Source organism: Mauremys mutica, chromosome 1 (genome assembly GCF_020497125.1).
Source record: "Mauremys mutica isolate MM-2020 ecotype Southern chromosome 1, ASM2049712v1, whole genome shotgun sequence".
Lineage (NCBI taxonomy): Eukaryota > Metazoa > Chordata > Testudines > Geoemydidae > Mauremys > Mauremys mutica.
Genome location: NC_059072.1, coordinates 263,474,277 through 263,500,826, shown reverse-complemented (window position 1 = coordinate 263,500,826; position 26,550 = coordinate 263,474,277). Strand labels below are relative to the sequence as shown.

The 26,550-nt window shown below is 44.0% G+C and overlaps 1 protein-coding gene across 1 annotated transcript in view; it reads right to left on the bottom strand.

Moving 5' to 3' along the window:
- Positions 1 to 26,550, bottom strand: part of FGF14 (fibroblast growth factor 14) — a 239,196-nt gene that overhangs the window by 28,608 nt on the left and 184,038 nt on the right. The window contains exons 4-6 of the mRNA XM_045008672.1: positions 7,643 to 7,841; positions 3,235 to 3,357; positions 228 to 280 (exon numbers count right to left, since the gene is read on the bottom strand). Coding sequence (XP_044864607.1) covers positions 228 to 280; positions 3,235 to 3,357; positions 7,643 to 7,841 — 375 coding nt within the window. The remainder of the gene's footprint in view (positions 1 to 227; positions 281 to 3,234; positions 3,358 to 7,642; positions 7,842 to 26,550) is intronic.

Below are 26,550 nucleotides of genomic sequence, written 5' to 3'. Positions count from 1 at the left end.
ATTGAGTTTGCCAACCTATCTACATGGTTTCACTATATTGTGGCCAGTGCAATGGTATTTTGCACATTCTGTTTGTTAGATAAAGTTGTTTTGTTTTTCAATATGCCTTCATATAAATATTTTATTCAATATGTTGCCTCTGTGTATACAACAAATGATAATAAACACAAACTGTACAATGCAAACAAACTCTTTGCATATATGTATGTAAATTTAGTAATACATACCAACAGTTCTTGATACGCATAGCCTACTACATGCAGTTCATCATTGCCATCCTCTTCCCATGCAACAGATGAGACAAGAGACAAAATTAAAGGCGTAACCAAAGCACAAATAACAAAGACCCCTGTGCTCTACGTTTAAACAGACTTTAGAAGAAATTGTTTTAAGACATCCATTCACAGGATTAAACACCCTTACAGACAACCCATGTAAACAAAAATAAAACTGGTGATACATTTACGGTACATACTAGTCATTTACAAAAATAAATTCAGCCTTAATTGTAACTAGTCAGCTGGTTGGCAGAGAAATAGCTGCCTGAGATGTAGGGTTTAATGTTGAAAATGGTAATGTATATGGCCTTGGGACACCAGTCCCAGAGAACTGAAATTTAAAGGACCAGCTTGTGCTCTCTACATCCTCAGTGCATACCTCAGGCAGTTCTATGGCACTGTCTCACCCTCCAGACCCTGCAGAGCCACCTCTGTGCAGCCCAGGGTCCAAGTTGGGCAGGCTGGAGCCTGAGTGGGACAGGGCAAGAATGCACATCGGCTCCCTCACCAGCCCTGTGAACATTAGACACAAAAGATAACGCAGCTTCTCTGCACAACTCCCTTCCCAATCCCAAGAGGCGCTACAGCAGAAGTGAGGGGGACGGGGAGGTCAGTGAGGCTCCAATGCCAGGACACTACCAGAGAGACAGGGCAGAGCTCTACGTTGGTAGTCCTGGCCTCCTACTGATGCACCAGGGGGAGGCTTCATAGCTTTTTTTGTTTGGGAGGCAGGGGGCACACAAGTCCCACCCGTCCTAGTGGGATGAGATGGGAGGCTCACCACAAGGGGTATCTCATGGAGATTTTCTCTTTTAAAGCCACTAGGTGAGGGGATGGTCTGGGCCAAAAGTTACTTTATGCACATTTTGTCACAGCATTGAAGTAGCTTTGTCTTTGTTTAAATGCATAAATACTTACAAACCAAACTTCACTTGATATGCTTCACTCGGCTCTTTAAAAAGACCCAAACTTTGTCTGTTTTACACGGTATATAAACAAGGAACCCTAAACTGTCAAGACCCACAGCAGCATTACAATAACCTACTTGAACAATATGCTGTTACTTATTAAAACGGAACCCCCATATGAAAACTGTATAAGCATAAAGAGTTAATCGGTATGCAGCTAAACAGGCCAGGAATTTGAAACAACTGCTGGCCTGTCACAGAGCTCTGTGTAGTGCCATGAGAAAATTATTTTTTTCAGTAAATACAATTGCTCAAAAGGGAAGGATGAAGTTTGTCCCCCTTAAACATGACGATAACAGCAAGAGGCCAATAGAGGGTTGTCACACACAGTTTGCCAAAACTCAGGTACAGTTTGGTCCTTGTCACCCTTTCTGAGAAGCAAATGCCTATTAAGCACACACAGAATAGCCTTATTTCAGTCTTTTGAAAGTATGCAACTAAATATTTGAAACTCATTACCTACAGTATTAACACTATAATGGCATCTTTGTTGTATTGTCTAAAGCTTATTACCCATTTTATTTTTTTCTCAATTGGTTTCATGACAGTTAACTGACACCAGTGAAGCATCACCAGTATTTCTCATGAAGCAATTGAACATGATCCAAGGACTCAATCTCATAATGGGTTTGCTTTCCTCTAGTTTCATGTAGTAGAATGTATAGCATACAGAAAGCAAGGCAAGGCACCGTTTATCTAGCAGTTTGGTGGGAATAGCCTAAAAAGGTGGGTTAGAGGTATGTACTGGGTTATGGGGTGAAATACATAGGCCTGGACTCTGCATGCTGAGTTAAAAAAAAATTAAATGTTTTCTAATAGACCCAGTTTAAAAAAAATGAATACCAAAAATATTAAAGTATAATTTATAACTACCCTTAACACATCATCCTTGCCCGTGCTTTCCTGGGTGGAGAACAACCAAAATAATGATGGCATTCAATTCAGTTAATTAAAAACAGGAAAAGGTTAGATCTGAACTGGATTTAGGTAGCACAATTCTTGTTAGTCTTAATTACTGTTTTTCAAAGAATGAGGATTAGGAGGTGAAAAATGAGCCTTAATTCAGGCCTACAAGGCCTACATAGTTCTTTGGACCCACTTTCCCAAAAATGAGTGGGTCTGGCTCGCTGGGCAAGGCAAATGTTACCATTACCAGTAAGCCTGTGATATGTATAAAACACACACACAAAAAGAAACTATAGGGGGATGTCAAACACTAGTCTCAAAAAACTTCCTACTGGTCGTGTTTGACACTTTTCCCACCACAGTAATGCCAGCCTCAGGAGCATGGTATCTGTTACTAAAGTGTATTCACATTTATCCATATTCTAAGTCAGAGACAATGACCCTAGTCTTCATAGATATAATTCATAATAGTAGGTTTTTGAAGGCTTCCTGATTCCCTGATTGCTTTCAGAACTAAGCCACCTGCAACATTTAAATTGTAGAGAAACACAATCCCTGCAAAAGGTCACAGACAGTGGAGCAAGCAGCCTTGTAAAAAAAAGGGGAGAAGAGAAATCCATAATAGCACAGGTTTACAGCATCTAACTAGAAATTACTTGATATTATCTGTGTGCTACAAAATAGAACTTAAACACATGGATTTCGCTGAATCTGGACTCAAAAAGGGATTATGGGTAACTGTCAGCAGGCAAGGTATCAAGTGTACTTGTGAAGTATGTCATTCACATGAAGTGTCACAGTCACAGAAAAGATATTAAAAAGGCATTCCATATCTGGTAGGGCATTCCATGGTCTGAGTTTAGCTGGTTATCCAGGTGTCTTCTTGTTGTGGGAGGAGCTACATGTTGAGATTTATCCACTTGCAACAATTTAGTTCAGAAACAGCAAAGAGCAAGTATTCACTTGCCTCAAGCTGATCCACAGACACCGAAGTAGCAGAGTCCGGCAAGGATAAATTGCTCAACTGTACTCAGGGCTCAATAAGTCACAACACCTGTGAGGATCTGGCTATGTCGTCTTACTCTTGTTAACTGGTTTGCCTCCATTCATTATTGCAGATGCACTTGTGCTTTTGCTTGGAGTTACCCCAGCCTTTGGCACTGTTTCTCCAACATCATGCAAGGATGGTTCTCGATACATGGCAACTAAAGGAAGAAGGGAAAAAAACATCAGTAGGATTCATGTTCATAGATTCCAAGGCCAGAAGGGCCCTCTGTGACCTACTGTATAATACAGGCCATAGAACTTACCCCAAATAATTTTTTGAGCATATTTTTATATCACCCTTATGAGAACAAGAGTTTTAATAGTCTATCTCTTCCTCTTTGTGTGAAGGAGATTAGCTACTTTGAAAGGGACTGTCTGTCTATTTTAAGCCACTAATATTTTTTTGCACGCAGTCCAAGTATCTCTCTTTCTCCATCACCTCTGACTTACATGCACAATAGGAAATTGTCCCTTTGTTTTTAAATGGATAATGTGACTTGTTTATAGAAGCTTCAGAAATGAAAAGCAATTGTTCTATCTCAATTTGTACAATATGGAAGAATGAGCTGTGCAGCAAAACCCCTTAGGCTTTGCACAGTCTTATTACAAAATAGTTCAATAGTCAAAACTGAGTTTTCTGCTTACATTTTAAGGATTCTTGATATTTACTGGTGTACATCATTAAGTTATTTCTTTATCAAATGCCATAAGGATCTTATTTTAAGCGTCAAAAACTAGAATGATGATATTAGAATCAAGAACTTTAACTTTCATAAAGGAAAATCATCTAATCAATCATTATTTAATTTTTCAAATTCCTCTCACAGCCTGGTTAATAGGTGGCATTTATTTCCCCCCATAAATGGTTCACTGATGTAGTCACAAAAATACATCTTATAGAGTGTTCATATAAAATTAAAACATGATGAGATTAGACAAAACTTGGGGTTTATTCATCTCTACTGGTGAAGTGTTTAGGATGGCTCCAGACAGCACACAAAACAGCCACTGTTCAGCTAGTATTTGTTTCTTTCTTTTTTCCTAAGATGTCTTGTAATACATGGCCAAGAAACATTCCATAGTCACTGATCTTTGCTGGAATTTTGAAATGCAGAAAACTCTAAAACTAAATTATTAACTGAATTTATGGAAGAATTAAGAATAGCACACTGGGATTCACTAGGGTCCTAACAATTTTAAATCGCTTGAGGAAAATAAACACGTTCAGTTACAAAGTACCTGCACTGAGCTGCCTTCATGATGAACACTGTTAGATAATTCAATTTCATTTTCCACATCACTGAATCAGGTAATATTTTACTTACACATAACTTCGGAGCAGCATTTATTTATATCACAGCAATGTTAAAAAAGAGATGTCAAGCAGTCAAAAGAATTAATCACACAAAAGATCTTGAAGAAACCATGTGAGAGAACAATCCCTTCTTCCCTGGACTAATTAAAATAGGAGGCAATAGCATCAAAGCACTGACCTTGATCTTCAATGTACAGAAGTTTCATAATAGATATGAAAGGCCCATAACATCATTAACTAATCAAGTACTTAACTTGTTCTAACATTTGCAATGACATAATCTAAATCTTTTTATGGCTTTTGAAAGTTTGAAATTAAATTTCTTCTCTAGAGATGGGGATGATCTATGTCTTTAGAGTGCACACCCATAATTGTTTTTAGGACACTTCTGTTTGCTGATTAATTAGGAACAGGATGAAATACCAATGTGACCTACAAAAATATGAAGTTAAGCACCATGTGATAACAATATAAAGTAAAAGAATTACATAGTATAGCTGTTGTCTTTGATGACTCTTTTGGACAACATAAAATAAGTTGTTTCTAAGCCTTACCTAAACTCTTTTAATAAAGAGTCTGACCATACAAATATTAATTACGCTAGTGGGAAAAAAACACATCTTCCCTAAGCTGTATGTGCTGTGATTGCTTTTTAAAAATATTCTGGCATTTTTCCCAATAAAAGTCCAAAACTACATAACTTTAAGTTCATATATAGGGGCTAACACATATAGTGCAAGTCTTGTTGAAACACTGGGAAAGTTTTAAAGACCACTTGAACTGTGAAGTATAGGGAAAAAAAACAACAAATCAGCGTAAACTAAGATGTGATATTAAAGCCAGTCACCTAGGCCTGTTAGATTTTCATTACATAAAGAGAGTCCTAACCCATTTAACACATGATTTAGATTTGAAATTCCTCAAAACCTTCCACACCTTGTAATTCTCAGATAATTGTAATGTTAAAAAACATGACACTGCTGACAAAATCATTACTCAGAAAAGTGTGGGGCTTCTTTTAAGATGTTAACTAATGAGACACTTTTCAGCATTACTGAGGCGATGAGCAACAATCTGGATCAAAGTGAATGAGATCTGGAGTGCAAATAGGACAAAACCGACAAAAAAAGCCCAGGTGAAAAAGTCTTGTAGAATGAATAGGACAAATAGACAATTCTATATTCAAGACAAAAAATTAACACATTTTGCCAGATTATGCAACATCATTTTAATATACAAGGTTAGCATGACTAAAGATATTATTTGTTGTTCCCCTTTCCTAACCTAGCAGAATAGCTGACATACATAAAGGTGCACAATACATCAGCTGACTCAATAGCGCAGTTTGATTTAGTCTATAATAAGACCTTTGAGTTTTGTGTTAAGATGCTCTTAAATTGGAACGCTGACATTTCCTCCATGCCATTCATAACTCCAATTTCCTTAAGTATACATTATTGTTCAGAGCCACTCATGCTGGTTCATGAAAGAAATATTTTCTCACTGCAATACTGACACCAACTTTTTGCTTCTATCAGAAGAATATTTTAAAAAGCAGCACAATACTTTTTAAAGATAGGTTTTCTTCTAATAAAATAACCTCTTAATTCCATGAAAGAGCATTTTACATATGCCCTTTCTCGGACACACTGTGGTGCAGGGCCAGCTCTAGGTTTTTTCCGCCCCAAGCAAAAAGTTTTTGGCTGACCCTCACCCCAGCCTTGGGCTCCCCCCCCCCACAGGTGCCCTCCCCCACCCGTATCCCCTGCCGCCCCAGCCCTGGGCTCCCCCGCCCCCTAACATGATCTCCTCATTCACCACAGCAATCCCCGTTTACACTTGCAGTGGGGATCAAACCATTTCTCCTATTTCACTTTAGTATAAATCTCGCCCCCCCCATCCCCCGCAACCCCATCTTTAGTGCTCCAAATGCACATGGAAGGCATAGGGACTAACCCTCACACCTGGAAAGGGATGGGGATCTAGTAAAGAGGGTTCAGGCAGCGGAGCGGGTGTGGGGGTGCTTGGGGGCTCTACACTGGCAGAGCAGCGGGGTGTGATGTACTCGCAGAGGAGGAGAGGGGGTATCAGGAGGGTTGCAGTAGAAGAGATGCAGGGGAAGGGGGAGGTGCGGGAGGAGAGGGCTGGGGGAGGGTACAAGGGGAGAGGAGCGGGTGAAGGGAGAGTACAAGGGGAAGGGGTGCAGCGAAGGAGCGATGGGGGGAGGTACAAGTGAAGAGGCTGCGAGCGGGATGGGAGGTGCAAGGGCTGAGAGGGGCAGGCGCTGATAGTTGCTTCCCCAGCCCCGTGTAGGCAGAGCCAAGAGGATGGACACTGACCCCCCAGGTGCCCGAGCTGCGGGGATCCCCCTGCAGGGCAGTATCCCCGGTTGCCACGCTCAGAGCCAGCCTCTGCCTCTCCCCGCCCCTGGTGCTGTGGGGCTGAGGCAGAGGAGCTGCAAGCAGTGTGAGGCTGAGGCAGGGGAGGTGAGTGGCGGGCTGGGTCCGGGGGCAGAAGGGGGCAGCTCAGGCTGCCCAGCCACTCACCCCATCAGCACACGAGCCGGGATCTGGCCCCCTGCCCAGCCCGGCAGTGCCCTGCACAGCCCACTTGGGTGGGGAAACGCCGTGCCACCCTGGAGAGACTCAGAGCAGCAGCGGTGGCAGCAGCAGGACCCTGCCTCCCTCCCTGCATCCCGGGCCCCGCTTCCCTCCCTCCCCGGCTCCTCACACACTCTGGGAGCCCCTCTCGCCGCCGCAGCCCAGGCTCAGCTCCAGGGGATGATGCTCTGGCTCTCCAGTGGCAGGGCTCTGGCCAAGGCTGGCTCCTGGCTTTTTCCAGTCCCAAGCAAAAAAAAAAAAAAGGAGGCCGGAGTGCTGTCCCTTGGAAAGTGCCAACCCAAGCACATGCTTGGAGTGCTGGTGCCTAGAGCCAGCCCTGCTCTAGTGAAGCACAAAACACTCATGAATCCTAGCAATTGCCATATGGAATGGCCAGTGGGTGTGTGCCAAGTGCATTCTGAAGTGATACGATAGGACCCATTCCCCCTTCTTTTGTGGTATCACCATCTTAAAGGAAGAGATGTTTTAAAATTTCAGCATATCTGGCTGTGATGGCCCAAAGCTCACCTTCCAATGGCTTGGGTAGAAAATGAGCTGCTGGTTTTGTTTTCTTCACTCTGTTTCCTTTCATGACCTGCCCTTCCTTATTAAGCCCCAGGAACCAGGCCCTACCCGACTCTTGTTGTCTGTAGAGCATGGATGAGTAGATTACATAATAATTTTCATAAACGGACTCCTTAAACTTGCACTCCGGTGTAAAAAGTTCCTGTGGGAGAAAGGGTAAAAATTAGAGCATATCCCAAAAGAGCCATGGCTGGTGGTGAGAGTTTTTCCTTATTTTTCCCTCCAATAACACACTGGGGTTAGTATGGGAGATGGTTGTGCAACTGAGCCCTTTAATTCTAATAGTTGTGGTGTCCATAGTCAATAAATAATGGTTTACAGGCTATGAAAAGTCTTATCTGTTAGGCAGACGACTAACATCCTTCTATCACTAACATTTCTTTCCCAGCCATTTACAGAGTGGTACATTTGTACCAGCATGTAGAAACGATAAACGCAGGAGTCCAGGCTTCAATCAAGCCATTCCAAGAATTTACAAGGTAGCTGTTTGTGATGCCCTCCCTTCTTCTTCCAGTGATTCCAAGTCACAGACAAGGAGAAGCAAAGGCAAAACAAAAGACAGGTTGAAGTGCAAGAGGAAATGACTATTAAACACTATTAAACACATTCAACATACTATTTGTATCAACTTAGTAATTTTTCTAGGCTGCTGGAACAACAAAGGAAGATAGTCAGGAAGGCCCAATGGAAGTTAGGAGCCAAAATACCTTTGAGGATCTGGGCTGAAGTGCCTACATAACCCTACCAATCACTTTCTTGAATATGCATGCTGTTTCCTTTGTTTAAATAAATAACACGACCCCACACACTGCCTCCCTCCCCAATATCCTGCGTCCCTATAAACCTAAACCACCAGAAAACACTACCATTTGTTTTCTGTATTACAAACCAGTACATGTATCTTTGCCACCTGTTGCTCCCCTTCACCTAGGAAGAAAAAGGACAATGCTTTTGCTTCATGAAAAAGGGATCTGAACCAGGCTTGGCTGAAAAATGCTGAAGAGACCTTTGAGTGAGGGGTCTTTTTTTTTTCTTTCCTTTTTTGTTGTTGTTTTGTTTTTAGGCATGAGGTTAATCTTTTAAGCTTAGGCTTTAGAAAGCATGTTATGATTTTGTTCTACATGTAACCACTTGTTTCCAATATTATTACTCATTATTTCTTGAATAGCTATTCTTTAATAATAAATGTAGTCTTGTTCTCACTATCAATATATCTCAGTATGTTAGTGTAGTGTTAAGCAAAGTGCTGGTCTCGAGTTGAATTTTGCACACTGGTGTATACCCTTCCTTTGTGAATAGCAGCCTGGTAATTCTGTGAGTGGTCAGTGGATAAGGGGCTGGACACTGCAGGGAATTCCCTGAGTATTCGGGGGTTGGTGTGTGCCTGTTGATACCTGTACAGACAGAGAGAGGCCTGTGGGGGGCTGGAAGGCAGTACTTGTGCTGCCAGAGGCTGGTGGTTTCAGGCATGCTAAGGACCAGTAGTATTGAGGTGCCTCACAACGCTGGGCACCCCTAGGGAGTGTCACACATTCCTAACTAGGCTTTTAGGTATTATGGTGATTGACAACTTTGTAACTAAATAGAAAGAACAGGAATACTTGTGGCACCTTAGAGACTAACAAATTTATTAGAGCATAAGCTCTCGTGGGCTACAGCCCACTTCATCAGATGCATAGAATGGAACATATAGTAAGGAAATATATATACACATACAGAGAACATGAAAAGGTGGGAGTTGCCCTACCAACTCTAAGAGGCTAATTAATTAAGAGAAAAAACTTTTGTAGTGATAATCAAGATGGCCCATTACAGACAGCTTGACAAGAAGGTGTGAGGATACTTAACATGGGGAAATAGATTCAATAAATTTGTTAGTCTCTAAGGTGCCACAAGTATTCCTGTTCTTTTTGCGGATACAGACTAACACGGCTGCTACTCTGAAACTAAATAGAAACTGCAAACTGCTTGGATTCAGGAGACCTGCATTCTATTCTCGACACTGACGCGACTTGCTGTGTGGCCTTAGGCAAATCAGTGCCTTGTTAAAGCTCTTTGAGATCTTCAGAGGAATGCAAGTGCAAAGTACAAATTGTTATTAATTTGTATTATAGCGGCACATAGATGCCCTGGCCCCACGGTGGTAGGCACTGTATGCTCACGCATAACAAAGATACAGGCTCTGCCCTGAAGAGCTTGCTTGTACTCTACATGTAAGGCTATAGCCAACAGACAGTTTAAAGAAATTGCAGGGGTGGGGGAGGAGCACAAAGAAACAATGAGAAGATGCTGGTCAGCATGAAAAGTAGCAGTCAGAGAAAAATCACCTGCCCAACCACTGCTGAGTTTTTTGTAGGCATCATGGTAGAGACGAGTTTTTGGAGGGATATGAAGGAGGGCAATGAGGCAATTTTGCAGCCCCTCCCAGGCATAAGGTCTGGCACAGGAGAAAATGTTAATGTCTTTATTGACTTTTTTTTACTATGGGCAATCAAGACAGGCATCTTTTGTGGAGTGAAGATGGGTTTGACATCTTGATACCGTATAAGAGATTATAAGTATAATGGGAAATAGACTGAGAAGGCCCTTAACAATGAAGACAAGTAGCTTGTATCTGATGCAGTGAATAAAGTGGATTCAGTGGAGAGACACAAAGGGGGGTGGGGGTGACATGGTCAAAGTGGTGAGCCAGGAAAAGATCTTTCCACTAGCATTTGAGCAGATATAAGTGGACCAGGATAGGATTTAGTAAGGCCAGAGACGAGGAAGTTGCAATAGTCTTTATTATAAAGAATTGGTGAACCTCCTGAAAAACGCCACCCTCACCAGCATCACCAACATCCAGTCTGGACAAAGCTTCAATCCAAGTTTTTTTTTGCTCTCATCCAAGTTCAGAGCTTGGTTATTCAGGGGGAAAGTAAAAACCATCTGGGCTCAAATGAAAGAGAAATCTAAAGCTACATGCTAAGGGCATCATTGCTCAAATTGTCTCCCTATCTCCCCTGGTGGTATCCTGAACATTAAACCAGAGGTGAGAGAATACATAGGACTCCACAGAAGAGAATGCTTGGTACAGTGAAATATTGCAGTACATCTGTAAAAGAAAAGGGACAAATCATTCAATAGGATTCTCATCTATCTCAGTGAGGTTCACTGACACCTCAACTGCTGGAAGGGTCATAGGCCTAATTCAGTAGTCCATCCCTAATCAGGAAAGCACTTATGTACTTTCCTGAGCTGATGCCTAACAGCATGAAGACACAACTTCTGAACAAGGAATCATGAACAAGTGAGATAGGCAGAACTTTCATTCTGTGCCCAAAGCTGTCAGCTGGACTGTAAGATATTGAAGCAATAGGAAGATTCCCATAGGTTCAGAATTGCCTTGCTGCTTCTTAATGACTTAATGACTTCACCCAAAAAGAGAAGGTTAGAGACAAAGCAATAACTGGTGAAACTGCCAACATTCAGAGCTTACGTCTTCAAGCAAGAGCCTAACTACCACTCCTTTGAGAGAAGCTGGCACCCTGGACTCCAATAGGGAATTGATCAGTCATCAGCAATGGACCCAGTACTTCCCTACTGGATTTTATTAGTCAGAGAAAATTACAGATAATCCAATGGTTGTTCTATTGGTCAGGAGATTCTGAGTTAAACTACACAAGTAATCTGCCACATGGATATTGAAATTGCTTAAGATAACAAGCACTGGTGTCTATTTGGACAAATAATAATAAAACTTATTTCTTATATAATGTTTTTCATCAGTAGATTTCAAAAAGCTTCACAATCATTAACGCATTTATCCTCACAACAGCCCTGTGAGGTAGGGAAGCATTACTATCCTCATTGTACAGATGGGCAACTGAAGCACAGACTGGCTAAATGACCTGCCCAAAGTCACACACAGGAAGTCCATGGCAGAGCAGGGAATTGAAACCAGGCCTCTTATGTCCTAGATCAGTGCCTTAGCCAATGGACAATCTTCCCCTCCCTTGGGACAAAAGCCCAGGAAACTAAGACAGGAAGTGCCAGGTCTAGAAGGGGTGTCAGGATATACATTTAAACCACTGTCTTCTGTTAATTTTCATTCTTTTAAAAAGACCTGATGACATAAATATCACTATTTAAAGTACATAAGAGCTGCCATACTGGGTTAGACCATAGTCCATGTTGCCCAGTCTCCAACAGTGGCGCATACCAGAGCTTCAGGGGAAGTGTACATAACAGGGCAATTATGGACTGATCCATCCGGCTTCTGGTAGTCAGAGGTGTAGGGGTGCCCCAAGCATGGGGTTGCATCTCTGATCATCCTGGCTAATAGCCATTGACGGACCTGTCCTCCATGAATTTATCCAGTTCTTTTTTGACCCAGTTGTACATTGGTCAAGGCAATGAGTTCCACTGGTTAGTTCTGTGTTGTGTGCAAAAAGTACATCCTCTTGTTTGTATTAAACCAGCTGCCTATTAATTTCATTGGGTGACTGTTGGGTTTTTTTTTATATTGGTATTCACTTTTTCCACACCATTCATGATTTTATAGACCTCTGTGATAGCCCCCACTTAGTCATCTCTTTTCTAAGATGAACAGTCCTAATCTTTTTAGTCTCTCCTCATATAGAAGCCATTCCATACCCTAGGTAATCTTTGGTGCCCTTCTCTGAACCTTTTCCAGTGCCACTATATCCTTTTTGACATGGGGAGAACAGAAGTGCACACAGTATTCAAGGTGTGGGCACACCACGGATTTACATAGGGGCATTATGAAATTTTCTGTGTTATTTTCTATCCCTTTCCTAATAGTTCCTAACATACTGTTAGCCTTTTTGACTGCTGCTACGCATTGAGTGGATATTTTCAGAGAACTATCCACAGTGACTCCAAGATCTCTTTCTTGGGAGGGACCAGCTAATTTGGAACCCATTACTGTATATGTATAGTTGGGATTATTCTTTCCAATGTGTATTGCTTTGCACTTATCAGCATTGAATTTCATCTATCATTTTGTTGCCTAGTCACTCAGTTCTGTGAGATCCCCCCATAACTCCTTGGAGTCTGCTTTGGACTTAACTACCTTGAATAATTTTGTATTATCTGCAATTTTTTCCACTTCATTGTTCACCCCATTTTCCAGCTCATTAATGAATATGTTGAACAGCACAGGTCCCATTACAGACTCTTTGGGGATCCCACCATTAATTCCATCTCTATTATGACAACTGAACACTTACTACCCTTTGTTTCTTATCTTTCAATTAGTTACTGATCCATGAGAGGACCTTCCCTCTTATCTCGTAGCTACTCACTTTTCTTAAGAGACTTTAATGAAAGACTTCATCAAAGGCTTTTTTAAAATCCAAATACACTATATTAACTGGCTGACCCTTAGATAGCTACATCCTTGTTAATTTCCTCAAAGAATTCTACTAGATTGGTGAGGCATGATTTTTCCTTTAAAAAAGCCATGATTGATTCTCCCCCAACAAATCATGACTCTTCCCCAACAAAGAACAGAATGATCAGACACACAGTTTCTACCAATTTATCAGGCACTGAAGTTAGGTTTACCAACCTGTAATGGCCAGGATGTCATCTGGAGCCCATTTTAAAAATCAGCATTACATTAGCTACCTTCCAGTCATCTGGCACAGAGGCTGATTTCAGTGATAGGTTACATACTACAGTTACTAGCTCTTGAATTTCATATCAGAAATTTGTCGTCTAAGGAAATATAACTATCAACTAAATTTAGACAAAATAAATGTATTGTAAATCAATTCTCTAATTAGGCTAGGATTATAACTATCAGTGATGTGAATGTGATTCTTTTGTTCATGTACATTTATCTGTTTCTGAAATAAGGTCATGTATAACAAAGACACAACCTACATATGACAGAAACTGGCAAAGATTATTGGAAAGATTCCCCTGTATTAAAGATGGTATTGACTGCAACCTGAATTTGCCTTCACCCTGTCTCCAGATTGAAACAGAATATATAGCCACTTAGCTTACAAAAACTATCCTGTTTCATAATAAAAAAGGGCTACTTTGTTTGCAACAGCCAGCAGTCATGCTGATGATCACATTAAAATATGATAGCTAGATTAGATTGAATGGTGTTTTATGGGAAAGGCAATGCATGTATTCACCACTTCCACAAACTTACTGTTTGCAAGACCAAACAAGGATGCCAACTGCGAACCTATTTGAAAAAAGTGGAACAAGTGGGGAAAACTTCATACATACACACAAAAATTTTCACACCATCCATATATAAACTGTATCATCACATCACAAGTGATATATACACAGGGCAATGTTTATTTTGTTCTTCCATTTTTCTGATCAACACCAAGCACTCAAAATCATCAATGAGTGATTGTGTGTCATGAAATCAATTACCATTACACATGACCCTCATTGTAAAACTCTATAAGACTCTGGTGTAGGACTCTGATATATTCATAGGCTATCCAGTTTGACTTCCAAATAAATTAGCCCTGATTAGATAAATGATACCTTCAGTTCCTAAGACAGAATCCACTATTATGCATGGCTATGATTCTATGATGTGAGAGAACATGAAAGGCTTGGGGAAGCAGCTTTGAAGGACAAGTAATATTTGAGGGTAGAACTCACAATTCTGCCTGCCTGGCATTCATATGCCGTATCTACAGCAACAAAATTTCATAAGAATTGCGGGAAAAGTGGTGACTGTCTTGAGGAATGGAAGAAAAATAAAGTTTAAAAATATTAGAGATGGATCAGATTTGCAAAGTTTGAATGTCGATCTGAACTGTCACAGGTTTTTGGCTTGCACGCATGTCTAACTAAAAAAAAAAAATGCAGTCAGAATCTTCATCATTCACCTGAGGTATCCTGTCTCCTTCTGAGACCACACAAAAAAAAAAGGTCATCACCTAGTTTTTTCCAGGACTTTAACTGTTGCAGAGAGAAATCATTTTAAAGTTGCAGTGTAAACACCAACCAGAACATCTCTTGACTCATTTATATGATCTGACTAAGGATTTCTGGTCTGAGTGAGACTGACACATAGCCTATGGGTATGTCTACACTGCAGTGTAAATGTTTCACAAGGTGCCTCTGTTGCCACACGGTGAACCTTGTTACCCAAGGTTCTTTTAACCCAAAGCTCTCAGTAACTCTTACTCTGTGCGAGGTGGTATCAGGAAATAAATCAAGGGAGACACGGCTGTCCGACCGATGGCACAAACAGGACAACATGAGAGTGCTTTCACTTAACTTAAAGCTAAACTTTACTTAGTCTCAAGCACTTACACACGTCCACAACAGGTTAGTAAAACACCCTCAACCCTCGATAATTACCGAAGCTGAGTGTGGCTTTTGAGTGGCACCGTGACAGGCTTCAGCTGGCCAGGCTTCTGTCTGCCGGTGGGGATCCGAAGATGCATCCAGAGGGAGCGTCCCTGAAGAGCCCCTCCTGATAAGTCCAAATACCTCAAACTTTTCCCCCTTATTTATACATTAGTAATACAATGACATATCCCTTAAAGAAAACTTGCTAAGCAAGCAGGGTTAAAAGGTCAGACACCTTATGATTGCCAATTAACCAGAGATATTTTTTTTCAGAGTGTCCATGCCTTTGGGCCCTGAAAAAAATTCCCGGGGGCACATATAAACAGACTTCTTGTTTTTCTAAAATATATTCATCAGCAATTTTAACCCTCTTAGCAGGAAGGGCGCGGGGTCAAGCTGCCCTGTCTGTGGCACCCGAAACCCCCCCCCCTCCTGTGTGGTTACACTGAGGCCGCTGCATGACCAATTTACAACCTGTTGACTTAGCTACTTTTAGCAGTAAGCAAGAATGGTTCAGTATTGGCCTGCTAACTTGACTACTGTTAGTAACACACAATAGTGGTTTAGGCACTTTACTGGTTTGCCAAAATCTCCCCGAACAAACCTCACTGCCCAACTAGTTCAGATAGATTCACAGTCACAAACACACACTGGGCTGTTTCTCTCTCTCTCTCACACCAAAGTGTGTATTTATTCCTCTCTTACATAGTAATACCCTGCAATGCTGGCTTACAGCAAGGGTAGGCTTCCCTGCAGCCATCACTTCCCAGCCCAGGCTTACCCTCTGAGTCTCCTTCTGAGTCTCTCCTTTGCTGTCCCTTGCTTCCTGTTTCCTGCCCTTATAGTCTTCCCAATTACCCATTCTGGTCTGATCACTGATCTGCAAGCACACTGCCAGAGAGCCTCCTTGTGTTTGCAGTGGCAAGTGAACCAACCAAGCCTTTTGCAAAGTAAGCTGCTTCCTGGTAACATACAGGGTGAGCAGTAAAGTTTCCCACAGGGCACCACTGTCCTAGGGCTAGAGTGGGACTCTGGGATGTGGTTACTTTGACTCAGATCTCCGCACTGCAGTGTGGATGCCAGAGTCCTAGGTTTGAGCACAGTTCAGAAAATTCTTAACATAGGGTTAGAATGCAGTGTAGATGTTCAAGCCTAGGATTCCTAACATGGGTCATCTGACTCAAGTCACAGTAACCCTGGGCTTACATTGCAGTGCAGACATACCATAAGACAACAATAACAGGGCTTGTGTGCATTATAGGCAATGTTTCCTTGTGCTATAGGGAAGAGATTTTTCTCAGAAAACTGTAAGCAAACTGGTCTGTCTCACTCGATCACTTCTACTCAGGCAACCACGCTTCATCAGCTTGTAGATAACACCATGTTCTATGTTTGCAAAGGTCAGTGTCAAGGAAAAATAGGTCAGCAGCACTAAGTTCACAGGCCAAAAGGAAAGACAAAGAAAATATCTTCAGGAAAAAGCCACTAAGAGGAGGAGAAGGAAATCTTATTCAGGGTACATCTACCCTGCAAATCCAAAACAAAAAAACATGCAGCAGGGAGTCTCAGAGTCCTGGTGTCAGACTCATAGACTTTAAGGTGAGACGGCTCACACAACAGGGCTAAAAATATCAGTGTAGACATTCAGGCCTAGGCTGGAGCCCAGGCGCCGAGATCACCCTCCTCGCTGGATGTCAGAGCCTGGGCTCCAGCCCGAGTGGGAATGTCTACCCTAATAGTTTTTGCTCCATAGTGGAAGCCTGGCAAGCCCAAGTCCGTTGACGCAGGCTCTGAGACTCGCTCCCACAGGTTTTGTTTTTCTGTAGACTTACCATTACCCAGCTGTTTAACAGTTCTAACTACAGTTAAGCCAAGTTGTACAAATTTAAATTAAACTCAGGTGTGGAGTTAGCTCTTCCAAGCAACAGCAGAATCTGTTACACCAGTGTTTCCCAAACATGAGAGGCCGCTTGTGTAGGGAAAGCCTCTGGTGGGCCGGGCTGGTTTGTTCGTGCCTGCCGTGTTCGCAGGTCCGGCCGGTCAAGGCTCCCACTGGCTGCGGTTCGCCGCTCCAGGCCAATGGGAGCTGCTGGAAGCAGCGGCCAGTAAGTCTCTCGGCCCACACCACTTCCAGCAGCTCCCAATGACTATAGGAATTACCAAACATTAAAGGGAGCCATTTCTCAGCCGTTCTTACTCTGCACCATTAATGGGATTTCGGAGCCTACTCATCTGTGTCACATTATAATTTCTGTGGGCTGAGGAAAATTGCACCTCAATTTTGCAACGGAATTACCTTTAAATTACTATTAGCCACTGCTGGACGACATGGCATAGTGTAGTGGATTACGTGAAAGTATGCACATGGAGCCAAAGTATGCATATAGAGCAGGGACTATGGCACCGGGGGACAGGAGGTGTTGAAAAATATGGCCCAGCTGGAGCAACCCTCACCACCAGCACACTCCTAGGGTGACCATATTTCCCAAAGGGAAAATGGGACACTATATGGTGCTGGTCCAAGCCGCTCACCCAATCCCTCCACCCTCCCCTGTGTGTGGGTCTGGCCAAATCCCTGCCCCTCTTTTCCGCCCCTCGCACATGGGGCTGGCCCATGTCCTGCCTCCCCTCCAACCTGTAGGAGGAGAAGCAGCAGGCAAAGCAGGGACTTTTGCACATTCACGGCATGCTCTACAGTTCTGACTGGACTTTCTCTGCCCCGTGCTGTTTGCTCCAGCCAGACCCGCCAACTGGGGTGCAAAGGGGGCAATTGCCCAGGGGTCCGGGCAATTTAAAACAGTCCAGGGGGCCCCGGCCGCCGCCGCTGCCTCAGAAGTGGTGGTGGGGAGCCCCGGGCCCTTTTAAATTGCCTGGGCGGGCCGCAAGGCTCCTAGGCGCATGAGACCACTCCGGGCCCTGTGCTTTGGGGGGCCCCGAGGGCCAGCGCGATTGGCCAGAGCAGGCGGTCCTGGAAGTGACAGATTTGTCACTTCCGCCCTGGGCCCCACCCCTCCAGGAACAGCCTTGGCCCTGGGGCCTGGAATTTCCGTCAGTGGGCCTGGCTCCAGCCCTCCCACTTTCCCAAATTACTCCATCTCAGCTTCATTCTACATCTTTCCCCATGTCACCTTCCTTCATGCTTAGCCAATTCCCTTCTAAGCAATACAATCCCTCCCCCCCACAAACACACCCTTAAAAAATATGGAACTAAGACTATGTCTATACTACAAATTACTTTGGGATAACTTACGTCGCTCGGGCTGTGAATAATCCACATCTCTGAGCGACATAAATTACACTGACCTGCGTGCCGGTGTGGACAGCACTATTATCAGCAAGCAGCTTCTCCTGCTGACATAGCTACTGCCTCTTGCAGAGGTGGGAGTTATTAAGCTGACTGGAGAGCTCACTTCTGTCGGCTTAGAGCATCTTCACCAGAGATGCTGCAGCAGCACAGCTGCATCTGTGCAGCTGTGTCGCTGTAGCTGCTGTAGCATAGACAGCCTACCATGCTATTTGCTGCCATTACATTGCTCACTCTGCTTGTGTTCTATCCCTTTCTCCATCCTGTGTCTGTCTTGTCTGTTTAGACCAGAGGTGGGTAAACTACAGCCTATGGGATCGTCCTGCCCGGCCCTTGATCTCCCAGCCGGGAGGCCAGCCCCCAGTCCCTCCCCTGTTGTCCCCACTCCCCCACAGCCTCAGCTCGCTGTGCCTCCAGTGCTCTGGGTGACAGGGCTGCGAGCTCCTGCCGGGCAGCGCAGTGGCGTGGCTGGCTCCATCCGGGCAGCATGGCTTCCAGTCCTCATGCTCTGAGCGGCATGAGAAAAGGGCGAGGAGCGGGGGGGTTGAGTAAGGGGCAGGAAGTCCCAGGGGGGGCCTGTCAGGGAACAGAGGGTGGTTGGATAGGCGTGGGAGTCCTGGTGGGCCTGTCAGGGGGCAGGATTGTGGATAGAGGTTGGGATATTCCAGGGACAGGGAGCAGGGGGGTTGGATAGGGGGTGGAGCCCTGGGGGGGCAGTTAGGGGTGGGAGGTCCTGGAAGGGGGCAGTCAGGGGACAAGGAGAAGGAGGGGTTGGATGGGTCAGAGGTTCTGAGGGGGGTAGTCAGGGGGTGGGAAGTGGGAGGGGACAGATAGGGGGTGGAGGCCAGGCTGTTTGGGGAGGCACAGGCTTACCTACCTGGCCCTCCATACAGTTTCAGAAAAGTTTGCCCACCCCTGGTTTAGACTGTAAACTTTTGGGGGGCAGAAATCATTATTTCTCTGTGTTTCTCCAGTGTCTGGTGCAGTGGGGCCCCCACTCCTGGTTAGCCTGCAGGCACAATCACAATAAACATGATTAACTAATAATATTTATTTGCAGGCTACAGTAAGGAGTTTTGCTAATCTAGCAAGCCTTAACCATAAACAGTAGGCCAACTTCAGAGGCATTTTGCAAGGTGGTGTAAATTAGACACTCATAGCCCTACTTATACTCACTAAGTGAAATGTAAATTTATGTAAGAGTCTACGTTCATATCATTTACAAGATGAGGAGCTAGAAGAAGGTGTAAGAATATGCAAGTTCATTTAAGGAGTGGCCTATTTTAATTTACATATTCTTACCTTTGTTAGTTATTTTTCTTGCTACATCCCTCATTCTGGCTCATCAGTGCCTAAATTACGCTAGCTTAAGAGTTAACAGTCACTCAGTAGATATGAATCAAGATGTGTCTAAGGGTACATCCAGACTACCTGCCGTATCGGCGGGTAGTGATCGATTTATCAGGATTGATATATCGTGTCTCATCTAGACGCGATATATTGATCCCTGCACGCGCTCCCCGTCGACTCCAGAACTCCACCGGAGCACGCAGCGGTAGTGGAGTCAACAGGGGAGCTGCAGACGTCGATCCCGCGCTGTGAGGACAGGAGGTAAGTCGGAATAAGATACTTCAACTTCAGCTACGGTATTCCTACATCGACACCCATCCCCCAGTGTAGACCAGGCCTCAGTCACTGGCAAAAGAATCCTTCTGCCAATATAGCTTATGTCATTCAGGGATGTGCTGGCAAAATAACTCCTTTTGTTGGTATAAGCTGCATCGCTACTAGAGATTTGCTATCATACCTATACTGTCATAGCTATGCTGGCAAAGAATCTCTATGGCAAGCCCAAAGATTGGTGTAATGTACTTATTTGGTTGGCTGGGAAAAGGTGTACATTATATTAGTGTAGGATCCCTTGTGACTCATTTTAGTTTGACACAGTGTACCTAATCAGACAAGCGGCTGATGGCAAATAGTTATTGTAACTAATTAATTGATTTTTCTTTATTTCCAGGACAAGTAGGTGACTGAGATGACTGACTCTGAGGTAAGGGAATTCACATTTCAGAAGAAATCCAGGCATTCCTTGGGTCTCTCTGCCTAATCTTTGGCTGCTGATAGTGAAGAGATCTTATGGATATTGGACACATCTCCCCCACTTCCTGTGACACACTGTCCATTGGCATCTCCAGGGCATTCTTTGGGCCAGAGGCCAAGTCCCTAGATTGTCCACCATGCTTGGGGCCAGCTGAGCTCAGGAAAGCAAGCAATGCACCCTTTCCCCATGAGGCAGCTGTATGCTGGATGACCGTTCGCTCCTCCTGAACTGGAGAAAACATGTACCCTTGAGAAGACCAGCTTTTGCCCTTTAAAACCTTTAGCACCATGTGAGGTGACTCTTCCTTTGCCAGCTTCCTCACCTGAGCTCAGACCCCTGTCAGGTGACTTCATTGTCAAGATGTCCCCACTAAACCAGTTCTTCTGGGCAGGGACCATTTTTGACTAGATGTCCACTAACTGGGTACTTAAGAATCAACTGCCTTATACTGTTATTCTTTTGCCACCAGCTTTGGAATTTTCAATCCAGTATGGAGGTAAAAAGAGCATAGAGGAGGCAGAAGGCTACACATTCAAAATGGAGTTTTCAGCCTGACACAGACACATAGTGTTCATGATCTCACACAGAAATCAATAAATTGTACAGACATATACCCCATTCATCAAAGATACTCATTAACTGTCCTAGATAGCAGCATATTGATCTTGGAGAAGTTTAATTCTATTTGCTAGCAACCTAAACCTAATGATAAGAAATGTACAATCAGGTGACTTTAATTCTTTTAATCTACGTCTGAGGAATGGTGACTATATAAGGAAAGATGGTGATTTCTGTTCTCTCTCTCTCTTTTTTTAAAAAATCTATATCATCTTAATACCAGGAGTCTCTAAATAAATCCTATTGCTTTTCAGCAGAATTCAATATACAACACTGCATGCAATACATTTTTGCAAACAGGCTTAGCTGTGGTGAGTGCATTTCAAAGAAAGCAATGAAGTTTTGTATGAGATTAGTTCTAGTGTTGCCTGGCAATGAATTTACATCACCTATATCCCTGAGAAATGGACGAGAAAACAAGTTTCATGTATGTCAACCTGACATTAAAACAGTACATTAACTGTGGACTTGAGTGGTTGATTTCAAAGATTAACTGAGCCAGAAAATATATCACTATAGAACTGTATGTGTAAAATTCTTGTAGGTATAGAATGAGGGTTAAAGAGAAGCCATCATTTCTAGTTCTGCACAGAGGGGTAAATCCAGCCCCCTCTTATTCAGTGGCAGAGGAAACACAAGTACAAATCAATATGTACCCCATATTGACATGTAGTCAAGGAAAGCTGTGCAAACACTTGGCTGCAGGGAGACAGTTTTTGCCTATGAAAAATTGCCTGATGATGCTATATAAAATATAAAAATGAGGCCAAAATTGCAAATATTTGGATTTCAAAATCCATTGAAAATACAAATCTTAACCAGATTAGCCAAAGTTGAGAACCATTTTGCACTGCCATGAGAAATGTATGCACCAAGCATGCTGCCCACAGACAAAGAAATGGAAGGAAGACTGGACAGTTCAGGAGGTAGGTAATAAGATTTAGAGTTTTTCACACGTAGAACATTGATATATATTTAACTCAAGTCAGTGACTGAAAGTTGGCACCTTCCGATCTCTGTTTATGGTCTGTGAAATTACTTTGGTGGTCTCAGTCGCCTCTTCAAAGAACAGATACATCACAAAAGCCAGCCCCATAGTTGGGACTAAGGGTATGGCTACACTTGGGAGTTGCAGCGCTGGTGGAGGCTTTCCAGCGCTGCAATTAGTAAGTGGCCACACCTGCAGGGCACTTCCAGCGCTGCAACTCCCTGGCTGCAGCGCTGGCCGTACACCTTGCTCAGCATGGGGAATAAGGATTGCAGCGCTGGTGCTGCAGCGCTGGTCATCAAGTGTGGCTACACACCAGCGCTGTTATTGGCCTCCAGGGTATAAGGATGTATCCCAGAATGCCTGTTCAGCCACTCTGCTCATCAGGTCAGACTCTACTGCCCTGGCCTCAGGTGACCCGCCCTTTAAATGCCCCGGGAATTTTAAAAATCCACTTCCTGTTTGCTCAGCAAGGTGTGGAGTGCAATCATTGAATCTTTACAGGTGACCATGCTTCCACGCAGCAAACGAGCCCCAGCATGGAGCAATGGCGAGCTGATGGACCTCATCAGTGTTTGGGGGGAGGAATCTGTGCAGGCACAGCTGCGCTCTAGCCGTAAGAATTATGATATCTTTGCCCAGGTATCAAGAGACATGCTGGAAAGGGTCCATGATTGGGACGCACTACAGTGCAGGGTTAAAGTAAAGGAGCTGCGGAGTGCCTATTGCAAAACACGCGAGGGAAACCGCCACTCCGGTGCTGCCCCCACGACCTGCTGTTTTTACAAGGAGCTGGATGCGATTTATGGGGGTGACCCCTCTGTAAATCCAAGGACCACGATGAACAGTTCAGAGCCGGTAGAGGAGAGGGAGGTGGAGGGGGAGATCCAAACAGACAGTGAGGCTACTGTGGTGGGGGGAGACACCCCGGAGTCCCAGGAGGCATGCAGTCAGGAGCTCTTCTCAAGCCAGGAGGAAGCTAGCCAGTCGCAGCACCTGGAACTTGGTGCAGAAGAATCACAGGAGCAGGTCCCAGGTAAGCAGCTTTTATTGCAATGCAAATGTTTTGGGAGAGGAGGGGGTGGTATGGCTGCATGCTTGCATGCCTAGACGTGGAATATCCCATTGATGTGGTCTATCACATCACGGTAATCTGCCTCTGTAATCTCTTCAAAAGTTTCTGCAAGAGCATAGGCAATTCGCTTGAGCAAGTTTAAAGGGAGAGCCAGTGTGGTCCCTGTCCCAGTCAGGCTAACGCGTCCGCGCCACTGTTCCAGGAGGGGTGGGGGGACCATGGCTGCACACAGCCAAGCTGCATAGGGGCCAGGGCGGAATCCGCATTGTTGTAGGAGACCCTCCCTTGCTTCCTAGGTAACCCGCAGCCGGGAGATATCTTCAAGTATTAACTCCTGTGTGACATGGAGGGAGGCACAGTGTTTCAATGCAGGTCCCAACAGCAGCTTCCTGCCTTTCCCAAAGCCCACAAACAGCAGTGCACCCATGAAGCAATAAGCCCCCTACCCAGGCAAACCGCGGCAGGAACATGTCTCCCAGGTTTTATTGACTTCTACTCTACTGCCTTACCCTCACTTACCATTTCTGGGAAGCTGTGAATTCTCTAGCTGTGTTTGAAATGTCTGAGGAATGCTACAGTGTGAGACTTGAAACTAACTTCAGATTATACACAATGCAGGCTCTCTTAAAATGTATCATTTGCTGTATTTTTATAGTGTCCTTGACTAGTCCTGGACCAGCCTTATCAGTGATTGAAAGAAAACTTCAGAACCTTAGAAGGAAGCCTAAGAAAAGCAAGGAAGACTTGGTGAAGGCAGTTATGAACCAGTGTGCAACAGAGAATAAAACTGCGCAGGAATGGAGAGAAAAAATGCAGCACTGGAAGGAAACAGAAAGCAGGAGAAAGGAGTTGACGCTGAAGAAAACCACGAGGCAGCTTATAAACCTCATGGCGCGCCAAACAGACTATATGCAGTCACTGGTAGCCATGCAAGCAGAGCACTAACGTGCCAAACCCCCACCCTCCCAAACCTCTTTCCCCTGTGCACCAATGTCAGCTCTAAGTCCCGTTCCCCAGCATCCAGGTTCTTACCTACACCATCACCAGCTGCCCCCGACACCTGTATGGTCACCTATGAGCCCAGAGAACTACGATCCTTACCCTCTGCACTCAACCCCCATCATCATGCAACAGTACAATCCTGAGGTGCACAGCACTCCTGTACAGTTCAACAACCAACCCCCCTGCCCGTTTACTTCCTTTTTTTTTAAATAAATGATTTCTTTGATTATGAAACAGTTTTTATTATTGCATAAAGTGAAAGATAACAAACCCCAAGGAAAACACTGGTAACAAGCAGCAAGGAAAACACAGGCACTTAAAAGCACTGTAACCAGTGCACGTCACTCCTGGTCAAGGCAAAAAACATTACTGTTGGCTTTCAGCCTCAAATTCCTCCCTCAAGGCATCCCTAATCCTTGTTGCCCTGTGGTGGGCGTCTCTAGTAGCCCTGCTGTCTGGCTGTGCAAATTCAGCCTCCAGGACTTGTACCTCGTTGGTCCATGCCTGGCAGAATGTTTCACCCTTCCCTTCACAAATATTATGGAGGGTGCAGCACGCAGATATAACCGCAGGGATGTTGCTTTCCCCCAAGTCTAGCTTCCCATAAAGCGCCCGCCAGCGTCCTTTTAAACGCCCGAAAGCACACTCCACAGTCATTCAGCACCGGCTCAGCCTGTAGTTGAAATGGTCCTGGCTCCTGTCCAGCTTCCCTGTATAGGGTTTCATGAGCCAAGGCATTAATGGGTAAGCGGGGTCCCCAAGGATCACAATGGGCATTTCAACATCCCCTACTGTGATCTTTCTGTCTGGGAAAAATGTCCCTTCCTGCATCTTCCTGAACAGGCCACTGTTCCGAAAGATGTGTGCATCATGCACCTTTCCAGGCCAGCCTGTGTAAATGTCAATGAAACGCCCACGGTGATCCACAAGCGCCTGGAGAACCAAAGTGGAACCAGACTGCTGGCACTAAACATTAAAAAGGTTGTAGAGCAGTTTTTAAACTAGGAGATGGGGGAAAACCGACTGCTGCAGAGGAGCGTGTGGATCGGACACAGACTTCTCTTAGGGGAGAGTCTGATGATAGAGAATCTCCAGGTTATAGTCAGGAGCAGAGGAATGAGAAGTATAATGTAAGGGCCGGATCAGATGATATACAGTCACATAAAAAAGAATCTGGCACATCAGAAAAAGGCAGGCTAATAAACAGGGACAAGTTTTTAAAGTGCTTGTACACAAATGCCAGAAGTCTAAATAATAAGATGGGTGAACTAGAGTGCCTTGTGATAAAGGAGGATATAGATATAATAGGCATCACAGAAACCTGGTGGACTGAGAGCAATCAATGGGACACAATCATTCCGGGGTACAAAATATATCGGAAGGACAGAACAGGCCGTGCAGGGGGAGGAGTGGCACTATATGTTAAAGAAAGTGTAGATTCAAATGAAGTAAAAATCTTAAGCGAATCCACAGGTTCCATAGAGTCTCTATGGATACAAATTTCATGCTCTAGTAAAAATATAACAGTAGGGATCTATTATCGACCACCTGACCAGGACAGTAATAGTGATGATGAAATGCTAAGGGAAATTAGAGAGGCTATCAAAATTAAGAACCCAATAATAGTGGGGGATTTCAATTATCCCCATATTGACTGGGAACATTTCACTTCAGGACGAAATGCAGAGATAAAATTTCTCGATACTTTAAATGACTGCTTCATGGAGCAGCTGGTACGGGAACCCACAAGGGGAGAGGCGACTCTAGATTTAATCCTGAATGGAGCGCAGGAGCTGGTCCAAGAGGTAACTATAGCAGGACCGCTTGGAAATAGTGACCATAATACAATAGCATTCAACATCCCTGTGGTGGGAAGAACATCTCAACTGCCCAACACTGTGGCCTTTAATTTCAAAAGGGGGAACTATACAAAAATGAGGGGGTTAGTTAGACAAAAGTTAAAAGGTACAGTGACTAAAGTGAAATCCCTGCAAGTTGCATGGGCCCTTTTTAAAGACACCATAATAGAAGCCCAACTTCAATGTATACCCCAAATTAAGAAAAACAGTAAAAGAACTAAAAAAGAGCCACCGTGGCTTAACAACCATGTAAAAGAAGCAGTGAGAGATAAAAAGACTTCCTTTAAAAAGTGGAAGTCAAATCCTAGTGAGGCAAATAGAAAGGAGCACAAACACTGCCAACTTAAGTGCAAGAGTGTAATAAGAAAAGCTAAAGAGGAGTTTGAAGAACGGCTAGCCAAAAACTCCAAAGGTAATAACAAAATGTTTTTTAAGTACATCAGAAGCAGGAAGCCTGCTAAACAACCAGTGGGGCCCCTTGACAATGAAAATACAAAAGGAGCGCTTAAAGATGATAAAGTCATTGCGGAGAAACTAAATGGATTCTTTGCTTCAGTCTT